At 33.4% G+C, this 16090-nt stretch overlaps 1 protein-coding gene across 2 annotated transcripts in view; it reads left to right on the top strand.

Moving 5' to 3' along the window:
- LOC129953770 (cadherin-99C) overlaps positions 1-16090 on the top strand; it is a 284004-nt gene that overhangs the window by 168767 nt on the left and 99147 nt on the right. For both annotated transcript variants that reach the window (XM_056067225.1, XM_056067226.1), the window contains exon 5: positions 5624-5746. In XM_056067225.1, coding sequence (XP_055923200.1) covers positions 5624-5746 — 123 coding nt within the window. The remainder of the gene's footprint in view (positions 1-5623; positions 5747-16090) is intronic.

Below are 16090 nucleotides of genomic sequence, written 5' to 3' on the forward strand. Positions count from 1 at the left end.
AGCCAGTGACCTGCTCTTCTAGCATTTTGGGAAAGCAAATTTAACAGGTCCTACCAAAGTGTGCGAAAGGATTCCACACCAACGAACTGTGCGACGGTTGGCCCACATATTGGATAAACAACATCGTCAAGGCATGAAGACGATACCCATGCCCAACAATGTGTGTAGAAAAGTCACACCAACTTTAACGTAGTATGGCCGAGGGCCCACCATAAAGTACATAATTATTAACGATAGAAAAATCACTCCAAGAATATCTTAATAACTTTTATTTTAATTATAGGCTTGGCTATCGACTTCCTTTAACACCACATAAGTAGTCTTTCCTCAACTAAAAACTAGCGCGTGTAAATACTCGGTAATGCAAGGAATTCCACACGATTTTTCCAGAAAGTCTAGACTGGAATGGGTTGGAAAGTGAAGAGCTGAACTCACTCATTGAGCTACTGGGTGATCGCATCACCTTTTAAAGAGATCGCGTGCGATGAAAGATATCTGGCTTCTCGGTCGCACACCCCAATCTTATGGATGGAGGCAGTTGCGGGACCGAGACAGATCGATCACCACGCAAAAGATCCGAGAGGATTGCCTAAAGGCAGGTAGCCGGAAGGGTCATGCTCGCCATGATGATGGCCACTTTTTGGATTGCGCCCAAAGTTATTAGACGAAGGAAAAACCGTGTGAAGGATTCTGTTTTAAAAAAAAAAACCTACATTTTGTTGGACTGTCGAGAAAAGTTTTCTTTGAGGAAGGACTACGATAGCTGTGGTGGAAGTGGAAAAGTTAAGTATAGTGTTTTCTTTGTTTTTTTGAAAGATATTGTTTTTTCGTCCTTTTGACCTTCGCGTCAAAAATCCGTTTTTTTTGTTCCCGGTACTACGGGAAGTGTTTAACCGTTTTCGAAAATTTTCTTGAAGCGATTTTTCTTGGTTTGTCTTTTTTTGTTTTCCAATTTTGGTTATAGATTAATAATCTTTCTCTTGTTTGCAATACATTTATTGAGAATTGACCTTCTGTCAATCTCCATCCTTCAATTTGTATCTTTTCCTTTTTTTTATTTTAAAAGATCCTGGTTTTTAATCCCGGCTTCGGCCAAGGTTTTCCAGGCAAATAAATACAACTTAAATTTCCCATCCGGAAAACAAAACCTTTCTTGTATTTCATTCTTTGTTTGAAGACTAATTTTTCAGCTACTGGTTTTTGGTAAACTTCCAGTAAAAAGTTTCCTGGCGCCCACTATAATCAATACGACTTGGAGAAATTCACCTCGTCGTATTTCGATATCATTTTGATATCAATTTCATTTCAATTTTATTAATCACCTTGATTAATAAAATATTCACCCCATCGAAACCCCCCCTTAAGCTGAACTACTGGGCTGGCAATACTTTTATTGCTACCTGTGGTGAATTCTTCCACCTGTTTGTCATATCGACTGACGTAAAGTGTCATAATAACTCTCGCGGCACATCGGCGGTGTGCAATTTCGTTTATTTAATTTTAAATCATTTTTCATTTTTTAATTCGCGTTCGATCTTCGACAATATTGGATTCGGAAATCCAATATTGTTTAAAAACAATCGGAATTATAGTCAGTCCGTCGGGTCGGTTGTACGGTGGAAAATTTCACTACAACCTCTTATAATAAACGTTTCATCTTAAACCCTTTTTTTTTTTAAACAATCCAAAATACCATATTTGTTTCAATATTACATTCGTTAAGTGACAACAGTTTGTTATTATTCCTTTTATTTGAAATATTAAATTATAATTACTTGATCAGTTTATTTAAAATCAAAAAATTTTCTTTTAGTTTTTCTATCTGAATAAAATATCTTTACATAGAAGACGTTGTTTAACTTATAAAGGAACTTTATAAATCTAATAAGCCAATGTTTTTACCATTTCAAGTCATCATGTGAATATATGAGAATTCCATTAAAGCTCTTAAGATCTAGCTTGTTCCGAAATTTTATAAAAATGGGTTTCAAATAATTAGGCTATTGCAATGTGATATCCCATATTCAAAACCTCTTGAGTATTTTAAATGTAATCGTATAAAAAAAAACCATAAAATTATGGATTGTATGGTCTAGAGGTGAAAAAAGTTGAAGTAGCATCCCTAGAAATACAAATATCATAATTAAATTGTTTGAAGAGGGGACTAACTACTAACTATTTCGCTAGAGCATTTGTTATGAAAATAGTGATAAAACAATAACAAGCTAATGTCTCAGTAAGAAAACGATCGCCTATAATTTCTATCCAAAAGACTCAAGTTGGAGCAATAGCCCAAAGATTAGTCTAGTTTCAGATGAATAAAAGCTTTGTAAATTATAGAAAAGTCAATAGGGAAAAAAACATCGGACAGTCATAGAAATCCTTAACACTTAGTAGCATTTTCGGCCATGTTAAATATTGTAATCACTCACAAAAGATGATTTATGGTGAACGTAACTACAATTGGAAACTGCTCAGTCTCCTTGATACAAGTTCTACCAATGAATAGTGGCATTGAGGAAGGGTTACGTTTTTGTGACAGAAGACAGCATTGAGTTTTCAAAGGATTAAATTCTACACGGTTTTTGATTTCCCATTGATGCTGTCAAGTTAAAAATTGTATGAACTTATCATTCCACATCCAATGGACAAGGATGAAAATCTTTAAGTGAATCAGAGAAACTCAGGTAAAAGAGGGTTAAAGTTTCAAACAAGAAATAATTTATAGAGATAAGGAAGAGTGCCGGAGTAAAAACTTAGCCCAGAAGCACACCTTTCTTAATTTTAAATTTGTTACTACATACTTAAATTGAATGGACCAAAAAGTAATTTCTAGTCCAAAAAGGAAGAGATTTAGCAGTACCAAAAGATCGCATTTTCGAGAGCTTGTGCAATGATTCTTTCTCCAAAACGATGTAAAGATTTGTTTCACTATTCGGTGACATAAACCATGAGATCCCCAATGGACTTATGGCTATGAAAGAAATTCAACTTTTAACGAATTTGATGTTTTGTCTGACTCCATTCAAAGAATTATTGCCCATTATCCTCACACTGAAATCGTTATTGCAGGTGTTTTCAACAGTCAACACCGGAAGAAAGGTATGTTGAGATCTTTGCTGCGTTAAATCAATTAACTCAGCTTGGCAATGAGGCAATTTGAATCCCTGACGTTGCAGGCCAATTCGCCAACACCTAAGACTTGTTTCTTACCTCAGACCCTAATGAATACACAATCAGTGTATTACCGCCTCTAGACACATCAGACCATGGTATCGCATCTGCAAAATTCACATGTTTAAGAAACCAAGTTAAAGAAAGAACTGAGAACCAACTGCAACGGTCTCAATGAATTCTTCAGGAACTTTAACTGGTCACTATGCTTCCTCGATAGTGACGTGGATTCCAGCGCAGATATGGTTACAAATTTAATTCTTTTTTGGAATGAGAAATTCTATCCCGAACAGGGTAGAATCCATCAAACCCAAAAAGAACTCATGGTTTGATACGAGCTGTAAAGAGGTTATTAGGTTGAGAGATGTATGTTTCCGTTGTTATAAAGCCAACCCGACTGAGGAAAACCGGAATAAGTTTAAATAAGCTAGGAAGACATGTAATGGTCATATTCGTTGAACCAAATGTTTGCATGATCAGAAATTAAGGCAAACAATGCTATACAATGTCACAAAAGGTAGGAAAAATTTCTGGTCATATGTTAAAAACGAACGAGCACCACGTCATCCTTGGTTCCAACGCTCTTCCACAATGACACTCCCTATGAAAGCTCGATTGACAAAGACAATTTGCTTGCAGCACAGTTTTCTGTTAATTCGACGCTACTCCTGTTCTTGAGAGCGTAAATGATTCTATGGGACGAATCTTCTTTCGCACTCGTGCAGTTCCAATAGCACTCATACACAAATCCACTGGCCCGGATAGTGTCTCCCCAATTGTTCCAAAAAGGTTTTCTTCATCGCTGGCAAAACCAGACAAAAGAAGATTTGTCATATGTTACTCATTTTCAGTATTGAATTAACTGCAAACTTTGCTGCAAGCAAATTGGCTTTATCAATCAAACTTACAAGAGGTGTCAGATGGGTACTGAGCTTAAGAAATTATATTACCTTTGGGACATTTGTAGTAATTTTTGCATTAATTTCTGATCATAAAAACAAATTACTGTTACAAGTCTTCCTAGCTTGTTGCAACATTTTCCGCTTTTCCTAAGTGATGTTTTCTTTGTAAATCCGTAAACTTATATCTTTCATCCTAATAACCTCTCACTTTGACTGCGGATGTCGACGCGTCATCGACAAATCGTATTTGTTGTATGCCAGATTTGTGTTAAGACTCCGCGCACCCCGCATCCGGGAAAAACGTCATACTATTATTCTGACGTAAAATAAGCGACAATCGTTTTTTTTAGTTAAAAATAAAATATTAGTAAAATTAAGCACAGATATAAGTAAAGTATAGTAAAAGGAACCTTTTTGATAAAAAAAAATGTAAGTATAGAGGAAGCGCTAAGGTCAAACCATGCCTTAGTCAAAGTGTTAAAGTTAATCTAGCCGTGCCATTTCTTTGTGTTTGATAGATCATACCCTTGTCGGGATAAGATTTCTTATTCCACGAAGAATCAAGTTTGTAACCTCGTGTGTTTGGTCCTCTTCAAGAACTTTCTCAAACAGCCAGACTAAAACTACTGGAAAACTTTGAGCTGATGAAACCGTACACGTCACTTAAGAAAAACTGAGAATATTGCTGCTACAGCCAGTAGTGTTACTTTGGCAATTTCTATTCGATCCTTGAAATAAGCCATTTCAGGTACGACATTGCATCGTATTTTGGAACAAAGTTTTAAGAATGTCGTAAAGCTTTCAGGTAGCAGCAACGTGTCGTATCTCCTGTGATTAGTTCCTTGAAATGTTTCAAAATTTCAAGATTTTTTATGGAAAAACCATCTTCAGTGATAAAGACTTTTTTCGTCTCGGAGCCTTCGCTACTTTGATATTTTAGTCGACGAAGTGACGCCAATAGGTTATTGAGATTTTCCGATTTTGTATTGTCCTTGTCCCCGATTTATTCAAGGCACAAAAATAAAATTCATGTTTTAATTATTATAATGAAACCTCTTTTAAATCCCTATAAGATGTCTTTTACAATCATTTTATCTACATTTTATCTCATTCAGAGAATATTCAAAAGGTCAAATTTATTCAATGATATGGTTGAAGAAGACTTCTTATTTTAATTCATTTATTCTTGTTAAAAATTACATTAGGTTTATGAGTATCATTAAAACGGTTTTATATGCCTGCCTACCGCGATAGTAGTTTCCTTAACACTACCTTCTTGAATCCTCTGCTTATCTTCTTCAAAAAAAGATCCATGCAATAGCATTTCCTCATTCTTATCTCCTTCTAAAAAACATCTATAAACCACAAAGAACAAGACAAGTCCTTACCTTTAAGACCTCCAGTTCTAGAAACACAATGCCCACAAAACTTTGCATCTCCCCGAAGCATTCTTCAAACATGTTTAGCTATAAATCAACCTAACTTGCATATTTATGCATACAACATACAAGTATTATGATAATGCAACATATTTTCCTTCATTTCAGGTGTCATGTACGATACGATCGTCGAACAAGAAACGTAACATTCCGATCATTGTGCGTGTGTCAGATGTCAACGACAATGCACCAAGATTTATGAACACACCCTACGAAGTTACAGTAGCCGAGGTAAGTGATATTAAATTAATAATATTTTATTCCACGTAACTTACAGTATTTGCCCGCTGCTCACTCGCTCGCCTTAAAGTGCTGACCCTGAGAACAATCAATCTCGATTCTTGTTACGCTTGTTACAACGAACACAAATTTGATCCATTTAAAAATTCAAAAAACAAATACAAACCTCGAGAAACTTGTTGGCCCATTTTTATGAAAATGAAACCTCTAACAATTGAGTTGAATTTAGCCCACGGGCACCCGCATTCTCTAAGACACACAGAGGGTTTAGGTAAGGTGGAGGTGGTTCGAGGCGGGTAAGGTACTCGCATATGGCCAAAATAAGATTATCAACCAATTTATCTTCTCGATAGTTATTTAATAGTCAGCACGTAGGTTGCAGTTGATCCGAATTGAAAATTCCTTTTGGCAACAAAACTACAACGCCGCCGATAGCTGCGGCAGGCGTTGCGCTGGAGCTGGTCGATCGTACCGTCGCGTCCCAGCCCGTCATTGTACTGGCATCACCGCCATAGTTGCCATATCGACAAACGACGAGAGCGACGACGACGCGACGTCAGACGACAGAAAAATGGATCAACTTGTCCCACAGATCACGAACATGTAAATCGAAGGTAAAGTAGTGCGCTCTCATGGCACACGATCGTTTTTGGTTTTCACTGTTTTATTCGCGGATTCAGATGCATAGAGATTTGGATGCAAAGCTTAACGTCGTCTGCACCTTATAGAGTTTAGGTTTTGCGATCGAATTGCATTAAAACGATCTAGGATCAAGCAGATCGTGGTTATTAAAGCGCAAAGAGGGATTCAGATTGCATAGATTACGATTACGGTGCAGCGATCAGCTAGGCCGCTTTTCGTCAAAGGCAGTCTCTTCGCGAGATTAACGATCGGTTTAACTTTTCAGCAGAGACCGTATGTGTATAGATGTACGTAACGTGCGTCAATTGACGTGACATCGCTATTTTTTTTACTGTACTATGTGCGAAAGAACGCATATCCTTGATTCACTTTTTTGGTAAATAATCTCTGACGTGAAGCCAAAACGCAATCAGCGTAAATCATATTATGCGCGGACTGCAAAGTCGGCAAATAAAACCGAAAAAACACAACGTACTGACACCAAAAGTGACAGCCCAGGAATAGGAGTTTGGCATTGGCATATCATTGTAGGTACCTATGGTCTTTTATGTAAAGTCTTGAATAAAAGGCAATCAAGTTGGTTGTTTTTTACCTAAGCTATTTGCATTAAAAGGGGACTGTGCATTTCATGAATTTGTTTAAGGTTCTGCATTGTTTGTATGGAGTACGTAAATACATAATAGGAGAAACGCCAAAAGCGAAACGCCCACTTGAACCTTTGAAGGTTTATAATGTCAATGGCAAAGTAATGCAAGAGCAAATGGAATGCATAAGAAAAATCTCTGTTTTTGGTATTGCTTTGAACGGGTTCAAGGAATATAAGACGATCAGATATTACTATATTTTTTTATTTTGTAAGAAAGAATTTTTCAAAACGAGTCTAGTAGTACTTTTGGGTTCCTGTTGCCTTGAGCACCTGCCTAACTGATATATGTACATATATAGTATTTCTTTAAGACCTTTTGCCATATGAACTCAATGTTATTGAAACAATATTTTTTGAGTTTTAAGGTAGCAAACTCAGCATCCACCTATCAAAAAGTAAATAAGTTCAAAAGCATTGATTTATTTTAAAATTTTGAATGTGCTTGACGATGACGTGGAATTCTTTGAAATTTCAGAAATTGGAATGGAGGATGTATTTTAAAATCAATATATAAATACAATTTGTCGTATTCAGAAAACAATTCATCGCTCCTATATATCAGTTTTTGGTTGCTTTGGCGTTCTTTGCAACTGGAAACCATCTTCTAAGCATAGCTGACTTTGGTGAAATGCATATCTCTAAAGTTTCAAGGAAAGCTTTAACAGTTTCAAAAGCAATAGTTTTCGTAGCTTTTGATATTTGGAAATGGCTTCATACAATTTTCAGAAAACCTACCCAATTGTTTAAAAACCAAAATGAATTTTTTTGCAATAGCAAGTTTCCAAATGTTTTTGGTGCGATATTTAAATTCAGTCTCGTGGTTAGTTCAGGGTTTTTCAACTGGCACGCTACAAAAGAAGAGCTACAGGGAGAGCAAACGACGCCATATTTCTTGCAGCTCCTTGACATTTCTCTCAGTAAGGTTTGACATTTCATGATGGAAAGATATACGAGCCCACAACGAGTCGAAGTTATTAAAATTTAATACCGTAATTCGGTGTCAGTGGCCTCAACGTTAAAAGCGTTACGTAAAATTTATGGTCGTCATTTTCGTTCTAGCAGATCAGCAATTGAGCATCTAGTAGAAAAATTCAAATCAACAGGCACAAAACAAAAATTTTCCGTGCCAGTGAGCCCAAATGTGTCGTTCTCAAGCGTTGGGCATCTCTGTCACGTCGTTGTGGCAAATTTTAAGATTAAATTGACGCAAGTATTGAAGCCATTTGACCACCAGAAGCGTCGTATGTTCGTGAATTGGGCTCAGCAACAACTTGAAAATGATTTGAATTTTTATCGAAAAATTATCTTTATCGATGAGGTTCATTGTTCGTGAATTGGGCTGAGCAACAACTTGAAAATGATTTGAATTTTTATCGAAAAATTATCTTTATCGATGAGGTTCATCGATGGCTTCTTAAAGAAGCAAAATATGCGGTATTGGTCAGGCAAGAATCCACACGTAGTCAATGAGTCAATATTGCATCCCGAAAAAATTTGGTGTGGTTTATGGGCCGACGGCTGCGTCATTGGGCCGTTCTTCTTCCGCGATGATTAAGACCGACACGTTACGTTATTTTTGGCTAAATTGGATGATATGGACTTAGAGGACATGTGGTTCCAACAGGACGGTACTACAAGCTACACAGCGAATGTCACAATCAATTTATTAGAAATTAAGTTTGGAGAATGTTTTATCTCACGAAATGGTCCAGTCGATTGGCCGCGTCGGTCGTGCGATTTTACACCGGTTGACTATTTCCTATGGGCTACTTCAAGCTTATGGTCTATGCCAACAAGCCAGCGAACGATTGATGAGCTTTTTACGAATATCGAACGTGAAATTGCTGCAGCATCAGCCGATTTATGCTTGAAACCGTTCAAAATTGGGTATGGAACAAAAATTGAGTTCCATACATAATGGCATCAAACGTACTTTCACGTTAATAAAGATTTTCATTGATACCCAAGACATTTTTTATTTTATTTTAAAAAAAAACCTTCACTGAACCAAAAAGGTACGTAAATACAATAAAAAAGTTTATTGGGCCAATAAAAAAGTTAATCAATATTTGTCCAACAAACAGGTTAATTGGGCCAAGAAAGGCTGTCTATTGGCTCAATAAACGCAGATTGGCTCAAGCAAAAGTTTATTGATCCAGTTTATAAATTTATTTACCTTTGTTTGTTGGGCCAATAAAATATTTTATTGACTCAAGCAACCTTGTTTGTTGAGCCAATAAACCTGTTTGCTGAGCCAATAAAGTAGTTTATTCATTTGGATATATTTGTTTTTTGAGCCAATAAATTATTTCTTTGACTCAAGCTAAATTATTTGTTGAGCCAATGAAATAGTTTATTGATTTGGAAATAGTTGTTTCTTGAGCCAATAAATTATTTATTTGACTCAAAAAATATTACTTGTTGAGCCAATGAAATAGTTTATTGATTTGGAAATATTTGTTTCTTGAGCCAATAAATTATTTGTTTGACTCAAGCAAAATTATTTGTTGAGCCAATAAAATAGTTTATTGATTTGGACATATTTGTTTCTTGAGCCAATAAATTATTTGTTTGACTCAAGTAAAATTATTTGTTGAACCAATAAAATAGTTTATTGATTTGGACATATTTGTTTTTTGAGCCAATAAATTAATTGTTTGACTCAAGTAAAATTATTTGTTGAGCCAATTAAATAGTTTATTGATTTGAAAATATTTGTTTCTTGAGCCAGTAATTATTTGTTTGACTCAAGCAAAATTATTTGTTGAGCCAATTAAATAGTTTATTGATTTAGAAATACTTGTTTCTTGAGCCAATAAATTATTTCTTTGACTCAAGCAAAATTATTTGTTGAGCCAATGAAATAGTTCATTGATTTGGAAATATTTGTTTCTTGAGCCAATAAATTATTTCTTTGACTCAAGCTAAATTATTTGTTGAGCCAATGAAATAATTTCTTAAATTTCCAAAATTGTTTTCCTTTACTATAGCAACGTCCAATACGTTTTCTTTTCTGAAAATATGAAAGTAAAAAACATATTTTTAGTCACATACATTTATTGGTTTTATTGCGTTGGGCAATATATGAGTCTTTGAACATTGATTTTTTTTACTGCTAAAATATAAGGATTCAATAAAATTCCAAAAACTAGAGGATGCAGTAGGAAACTTTTAAATTAAATAAAAAAAATATTTTAAATTAAATAAAAAAAATATTTTAAAGCAAATGTCTACTGCCCTAGAAAATGATACAAATGGAAATTTAACACCGTCAAAGTAGACGTATATCTCTTGAAAGTTCAATACATCTTCTCCAAGGACATATATGAAGGGCTGAACACTTTCTGATCTCTGGTTCAAAAATCCGATATGTTCTTCAACCACCTGTGTATTTCGCCCAATGTAAAGAAATGATTCCTGGGAGTCCTTGATCGTATACTTAGTGGTGCTTTTCTTTCCAAATCTGTCTTTTCGCACAGATTTTTGGCTGGGAATATAGTACCCATGAAGTGACCACATAATTGTAGCATCTCGTCAATCTGTAAAAGACAATAAAGAAAATGCCAAACTATACTTAAACTGTGTTAGAAAGATATTTGCTTAAAGTTATATCGTATCAAAAATAAGTAAACCATGTATAAAAACGAGGGATTTGACAAGTAATGTACCAGAGATGTTCGTCACTCTCTAGCTTTTTTTCAATATTTAATGCTTGAATCTTTGATCAATTTAAAGTCAAATACTAAAATGAGAATTTTTACTCCAATTTATTGAAACATAATAATAGATATCCGTCCGTTCATACTTCGATAAAATTTTGAAAAAAATCGAATTGACAGTTTTTTTTACACAAAATAAAATCTTAAAAAAAGACAATACTAAAACTTCGTAAAAATGTACTTTCGACTCAAGTAGCTTTTCAAAAATTACAAATATTGGCTTCCATATTCAGTAATTTTTTATAAAAATCCAACAGTCCGTTTTTTTATAAAAAAATAAAGTCTACGAAAAATAGTACCCAAATTTGGTAAAAATTGATTCATATAGACAAACTTTTAAGCAAGACAAATCGACACTACAAGCATTAGTTTTTTAATTTATCTTAATCTGAGTTTGTTAATAGATAAACGATAAGGTTATTGTTATAAAGCAAATAATTATTTTCTTAAGGAAATAAAGTTTTATTTTGAGCAAATATTGTAACTTACTATCGGATGGATTCATCGATTTCATTTTTATGAGAGTCTGCTTTATGGATTTTTCTTTGATGTGGTCTTCGATGCACAGAAAGTCTACTATTTTCTCATGAAGTTCTTCCCAAGTGACTAAAAGTGAAGAGCAGTTCTTGTGCAAATAGCCAAAGTCCATGTCCACCTTTAAAAATTTGTAATGTCATTATAAGTTATCATATCATTATTAGTTAGTTAGTACAGTAACTATATACAACCACGTATGCGTCAAATCTGGTGTATTCCCGTTAAGATGGGAGGGGTAATTTTCTCAGAAAATGACTTAAAGCAGAAGCATGACTACTGAAAACCACAAACCCATAGTTGAACATACGTTTAAAAAAAAGTTATTTTAATTGAAAGTTTTTGAAAATTTAATTTCCATACTCAAAACTTTAAAAAAAGAATATTCTACTCATTACCTAGTAGAAATAGGATCTTTGGAGCTAATTCCTTTTTTAAAGTGTTGGGCTTCTGGCTTTAAAATAAGCTATAAGAGAATATTTTAGGTGCTACCATTGTTTTCCAATAGTGTTGCTTCTGCTTTCAGCCATTTTTTGAGAAAAAACGGGGGTGTATTGAACCCCTTCCAGTATGATTGTTCTACTCTTTTGACCTAACCTAGGCGCTGGGGTAAATGTAAATGGTGGTTAATTTAACTCTCTAATAGAAAACAAACTCTCTGAATTTGTTTTGTATGTCATATACAGTATACCTACGCATATTGTTGTACCACCATTCCCAAGAGGTATGTCGGTGTACTAAACGGAGATCGTGGAAGCCTCTTACTCTTATACGCTATGTCTCACATGTAAGAAAATATCGAAACGAGGTTTGAGTTTGTTTTGAGTTGTAACAAGATGTTAAAGTGATTCTTTATTTTTTTTTTTTGACTAAACTAAAAGTCACATTATGAAAATAATAATTTAAAAATTTGTTTTCTTTAATATTTATATTTACATATTTTTAACTATGAAATTTATTTTTGTGAAATATTCTCTCTTTTTACTCAAATGTTGTATTTTTTGTTTCTTTTTTATTTAATTAGTTTATTTCCGGCAGACGGCTTATAAAGCCATGCTTTGTATATCTTTTACTATGAAATATTGTACTTATAAGAAAATTGAAAAAATAAAGAACTTATCTATCTATCTATCTATTCAATTAAATGATCTTTTAATGAAATGTTGTAAAGTAAAACTTATTGCCGTTAGTCTTTGTTAAAACGTTATTAGATTCTATCGAATAGCTATACAATTTACATTGTAATTAAGTAACTTTATTATTTGAAGGATTTTTGCATAAAAGCTGTATAAACATCTAAGTTGGAAGATATGAAAATAGAAATATAATAAAGGTATTTTAAACGATTCAGTTACATTCGACCTAACAACACCATCAAGAACAAGTTTTAACTCTTGTATAAGCTATTTAAAGCATTTCGAATGACAAAGTTACAAATATTTATTCGTGTACAAAAACACAACTGATTTATAATGGCTTTTGTTTTTTTTTTAATAGAACACAAATACTACAAATTTCTTGTTGCAAATCGAATTTTGTGCTATTCGGGAATGCTAACGAATTACTTGAACAGGTAGGTAGACATGACGGATTTGATGGGTGTATATCTTAATTGAAGTTACTGTGCAAAGAATTATTACATTCTTAGTAACTGGTTCATATAATTGTTTCAAAAATACTTACAAAGCGAAAGCCAGATGGTTGCTTGTATTGTGGCCATTTTTTAAATACGTTTGATGTTGATTCGGAATTTTGTATTTCCAAGAGCCTGTATGCCATCCAACATCTATCAATTTCTTCCGAGGAAAGGTTATCAAATTTTAATGACCGCAAGCATTGTTCGGCGTTTTCTTCTGCAACTGATAAAAAAATATAGAAATATTTTATTTTAAATACGCAATTCATTTAAATAAGAAGCATATACAAAAAAGCTCGTAAATAAGAAAAAAATTACTTGAATTTTCATACATAATTGTTTTAAACTTACTTAACTCTGGAATCTCTTCTCGAACTCCCCTTTTCCCACACGTCTTTATAGATTGTCTGATATTTTGAGGCTCGTTTATCGCCTTGAACGTGAATTTTAAATTACAATATTTATTGTAAATTTTACCACGTTTGCTCGTTCGATAAAATTCCTGTAAAGTGTAAAAGTTGTTAAAAATAAATATTAAATCGTGTTGTCATATACCTAATACATATGTATTAGATATATGACGCCACCATTTACGATTATCTTAATATGATTGATCTTACTCAAATTTTGTTTGTAATTAAAGCGCTACATATTTTGCGGTACGTTTTGAAAATTTGTACTTATGCTTTTGCAAAAACTTGCAATTTGTCATCATACGAATTTTGTATTGCAAAAGATTCAACAAACGTAATTTTAAAATAGTAGCGATTAAAATAGAATTCAAGAGTTGAATTTTATTTTTAAGATTTAAAGAAATTGACAAAAATAAATGTATAATTGACAAAACGTTCTGAAATGATAACTTATTTTGTACCTTTACAATATAGTTTTTCGTACTCACCTGCATAAAATATGACAGCAGTCACAGACACGATAAGTTTTCCAAAACAGATGTTTAAGTTGTACGCACAACTAATAGGAGAAGGTCAGCTCAATGATAGATATAGTTTTTTTTTTAAATTTCTGTTTAGTAGATCTTCAATTGCCTAAATGTGTTTTTTGAGAAATAAAAACAAAATTATTACATTTTTGGATTTATTAACTCTTGGCGATTATTTTTTTTGTGAGTGGATATAGTGAAATAGCGAATACTACCGTCTTCTCACCATTAAAACATTTTTCTGAAGGTCTTGAAAAACAAACTATAATTAAGACGGTATACAGCGTCGGTGGATATCACACAACAAAATTTACACGTGACTGGTAGGTACCACGAGAAATGTTGATAAAAATATATGGCTTTTAAAAATGATAACTTCATAAGGCAATCAGCCCTATCACGAATTCCATCGTAATCAGAATCTTGTTACGAATCCCTAAAAAATGGATCATAGAATCTATCGTAGTAGAAAATCCCATACAAATTGCCACTAATAACAGATTCGGCGATAGTTTTTTTTCGGGATTCATAAAAAGTTTTTTAAAACGATGGAGTTGGATCGTTTTTTAGGTATTCGTAACAAGATTCCGATTACGATGGAATTCGTGATAGGGCTGAATATACTTTTTTGTACTCAAATGCCTTTTGGTGGAATCGTGTTATGTGACGCCACAAAAAAAATTCAGACTTGGCTGGTAGGTACCACGAGAAATTTTGACAAAAATATATGGTTTTTAAGACACAAAACGTGGTCAAATGATAACTTATTTTTTTACCTTTATGTACAATATATATTTTTCACTCACCTGCATACGTTTTTTCAGCAGTCCAGCACACAATAAATTTACAATTTTTTTTCAATTCAATTAGAAACACACACTGACGCGACTGATGGAGGAGCTCAGCTCTCGACGATGGCAGAACACAGAATGAAGAATTAAATTCTTTTAACGCCTAACGCTATGGCACAGGGAGAAATTTATGAGGCTTTATATACATATATGGTTTATTGGACCAAGAAATAGTTTATTGAGACAAAACAGATTGTATAGGAACAATAACGATATTATTGGGTCAAAAAACACTTTGTTGGGAAAATAAATGGTTCTTCTTGGAATATAGGAACCTTTATTGGCAGGATTAACTATTTTTTGGGTCAATAAACTGTTTTTTGGGCCAATAAATTATATTATTTAAAACTATTAAAAAAAGGTACCTACTGTACTAAATTTTATGTGAAAACTGTAATTTATATTGCTAAAAATAAACTCTTTCTTTGGATAAAGGAGGAATGGCAAAAAAAGCAAATGGCTTACATTTACATTCGGTTCCTGTGTTGCCGCAGGTTTATAATAAGATGATTGCTAAAGGTGGAAAAAATAAGTTCATTAAAAAAAATTAGTCTATAAAACTCAATAAATCACATTTAATTCATGTAAATGACAGTCATATTATTGAATTGATTCAAACCAAGTCTTACGGCAAAACTAGTTCCATAGAGGTTTCCGTGGTCCAAGTTTTGAAAAAATCGGTACTGAAGTTTTGATATCCCTTGTTCAATATTTCGGGTTTAAAATTTCAAAACTTTAATGAATAATACAGATTTTTTTCAAAGCTAGCAACTTGAAACTTTACTAAACTAGTTTTGCCGTAGATCTTGTTTTAAAACAAGTTCAAAATAATATGACTGTTATTAAATTATTCAAATTTTCTTTTCAATGATCCTTTTTTTAGCATTTTCGATTCTTTTAAAAATAAACCTGCGGTAACACTGATGTCTTGTCTTTTCCTTATGGGTTTGTGTTTATCACTTCAAAATGGTGCTTTGTGCTCATGCATGTTCATGCTCGCTAAGGCTCTTTCACAATGCGACACGGAAACGAGACGATACGAGAGCGAGGCGAGATGAAGTTTTCTATATTTTGCCTAGTAATTTACAGAACAGAACAATGATTTTAAGAAAATATGATAACCAGAAATTAACAAATAAAGTGAATGATAGAGCTTTGTTTAATGCACGACACGAGATCCAGATAACAGATAAATTGTAACATGCATTTACACGAAGACAAAATTATGACTGTTTCAGATAATGACAATTCTTCATAAAAGAATGAGCATGTTCAATCTTTCTTCCAGTTTGTCATAATTGTGAAAATGGTGTCATTGTGCGTTTACGCGATTTCATATTTATGACAACATTTTATGATTATTTGAT

This window comes from Eupeodes corollae, chromosome 1 (genome assembly GCF_945859685.1).
Source record: "Eupeodes corollae chromosome 1, idEupCoro1.1, whole genome shotgun sequence".
Lineage (NCBI taxonomy): Eukaryota > Metazoa > Arthropoda > Insecta > Diptera > Syrphidae > Eupeodes > Eupeodes corollae.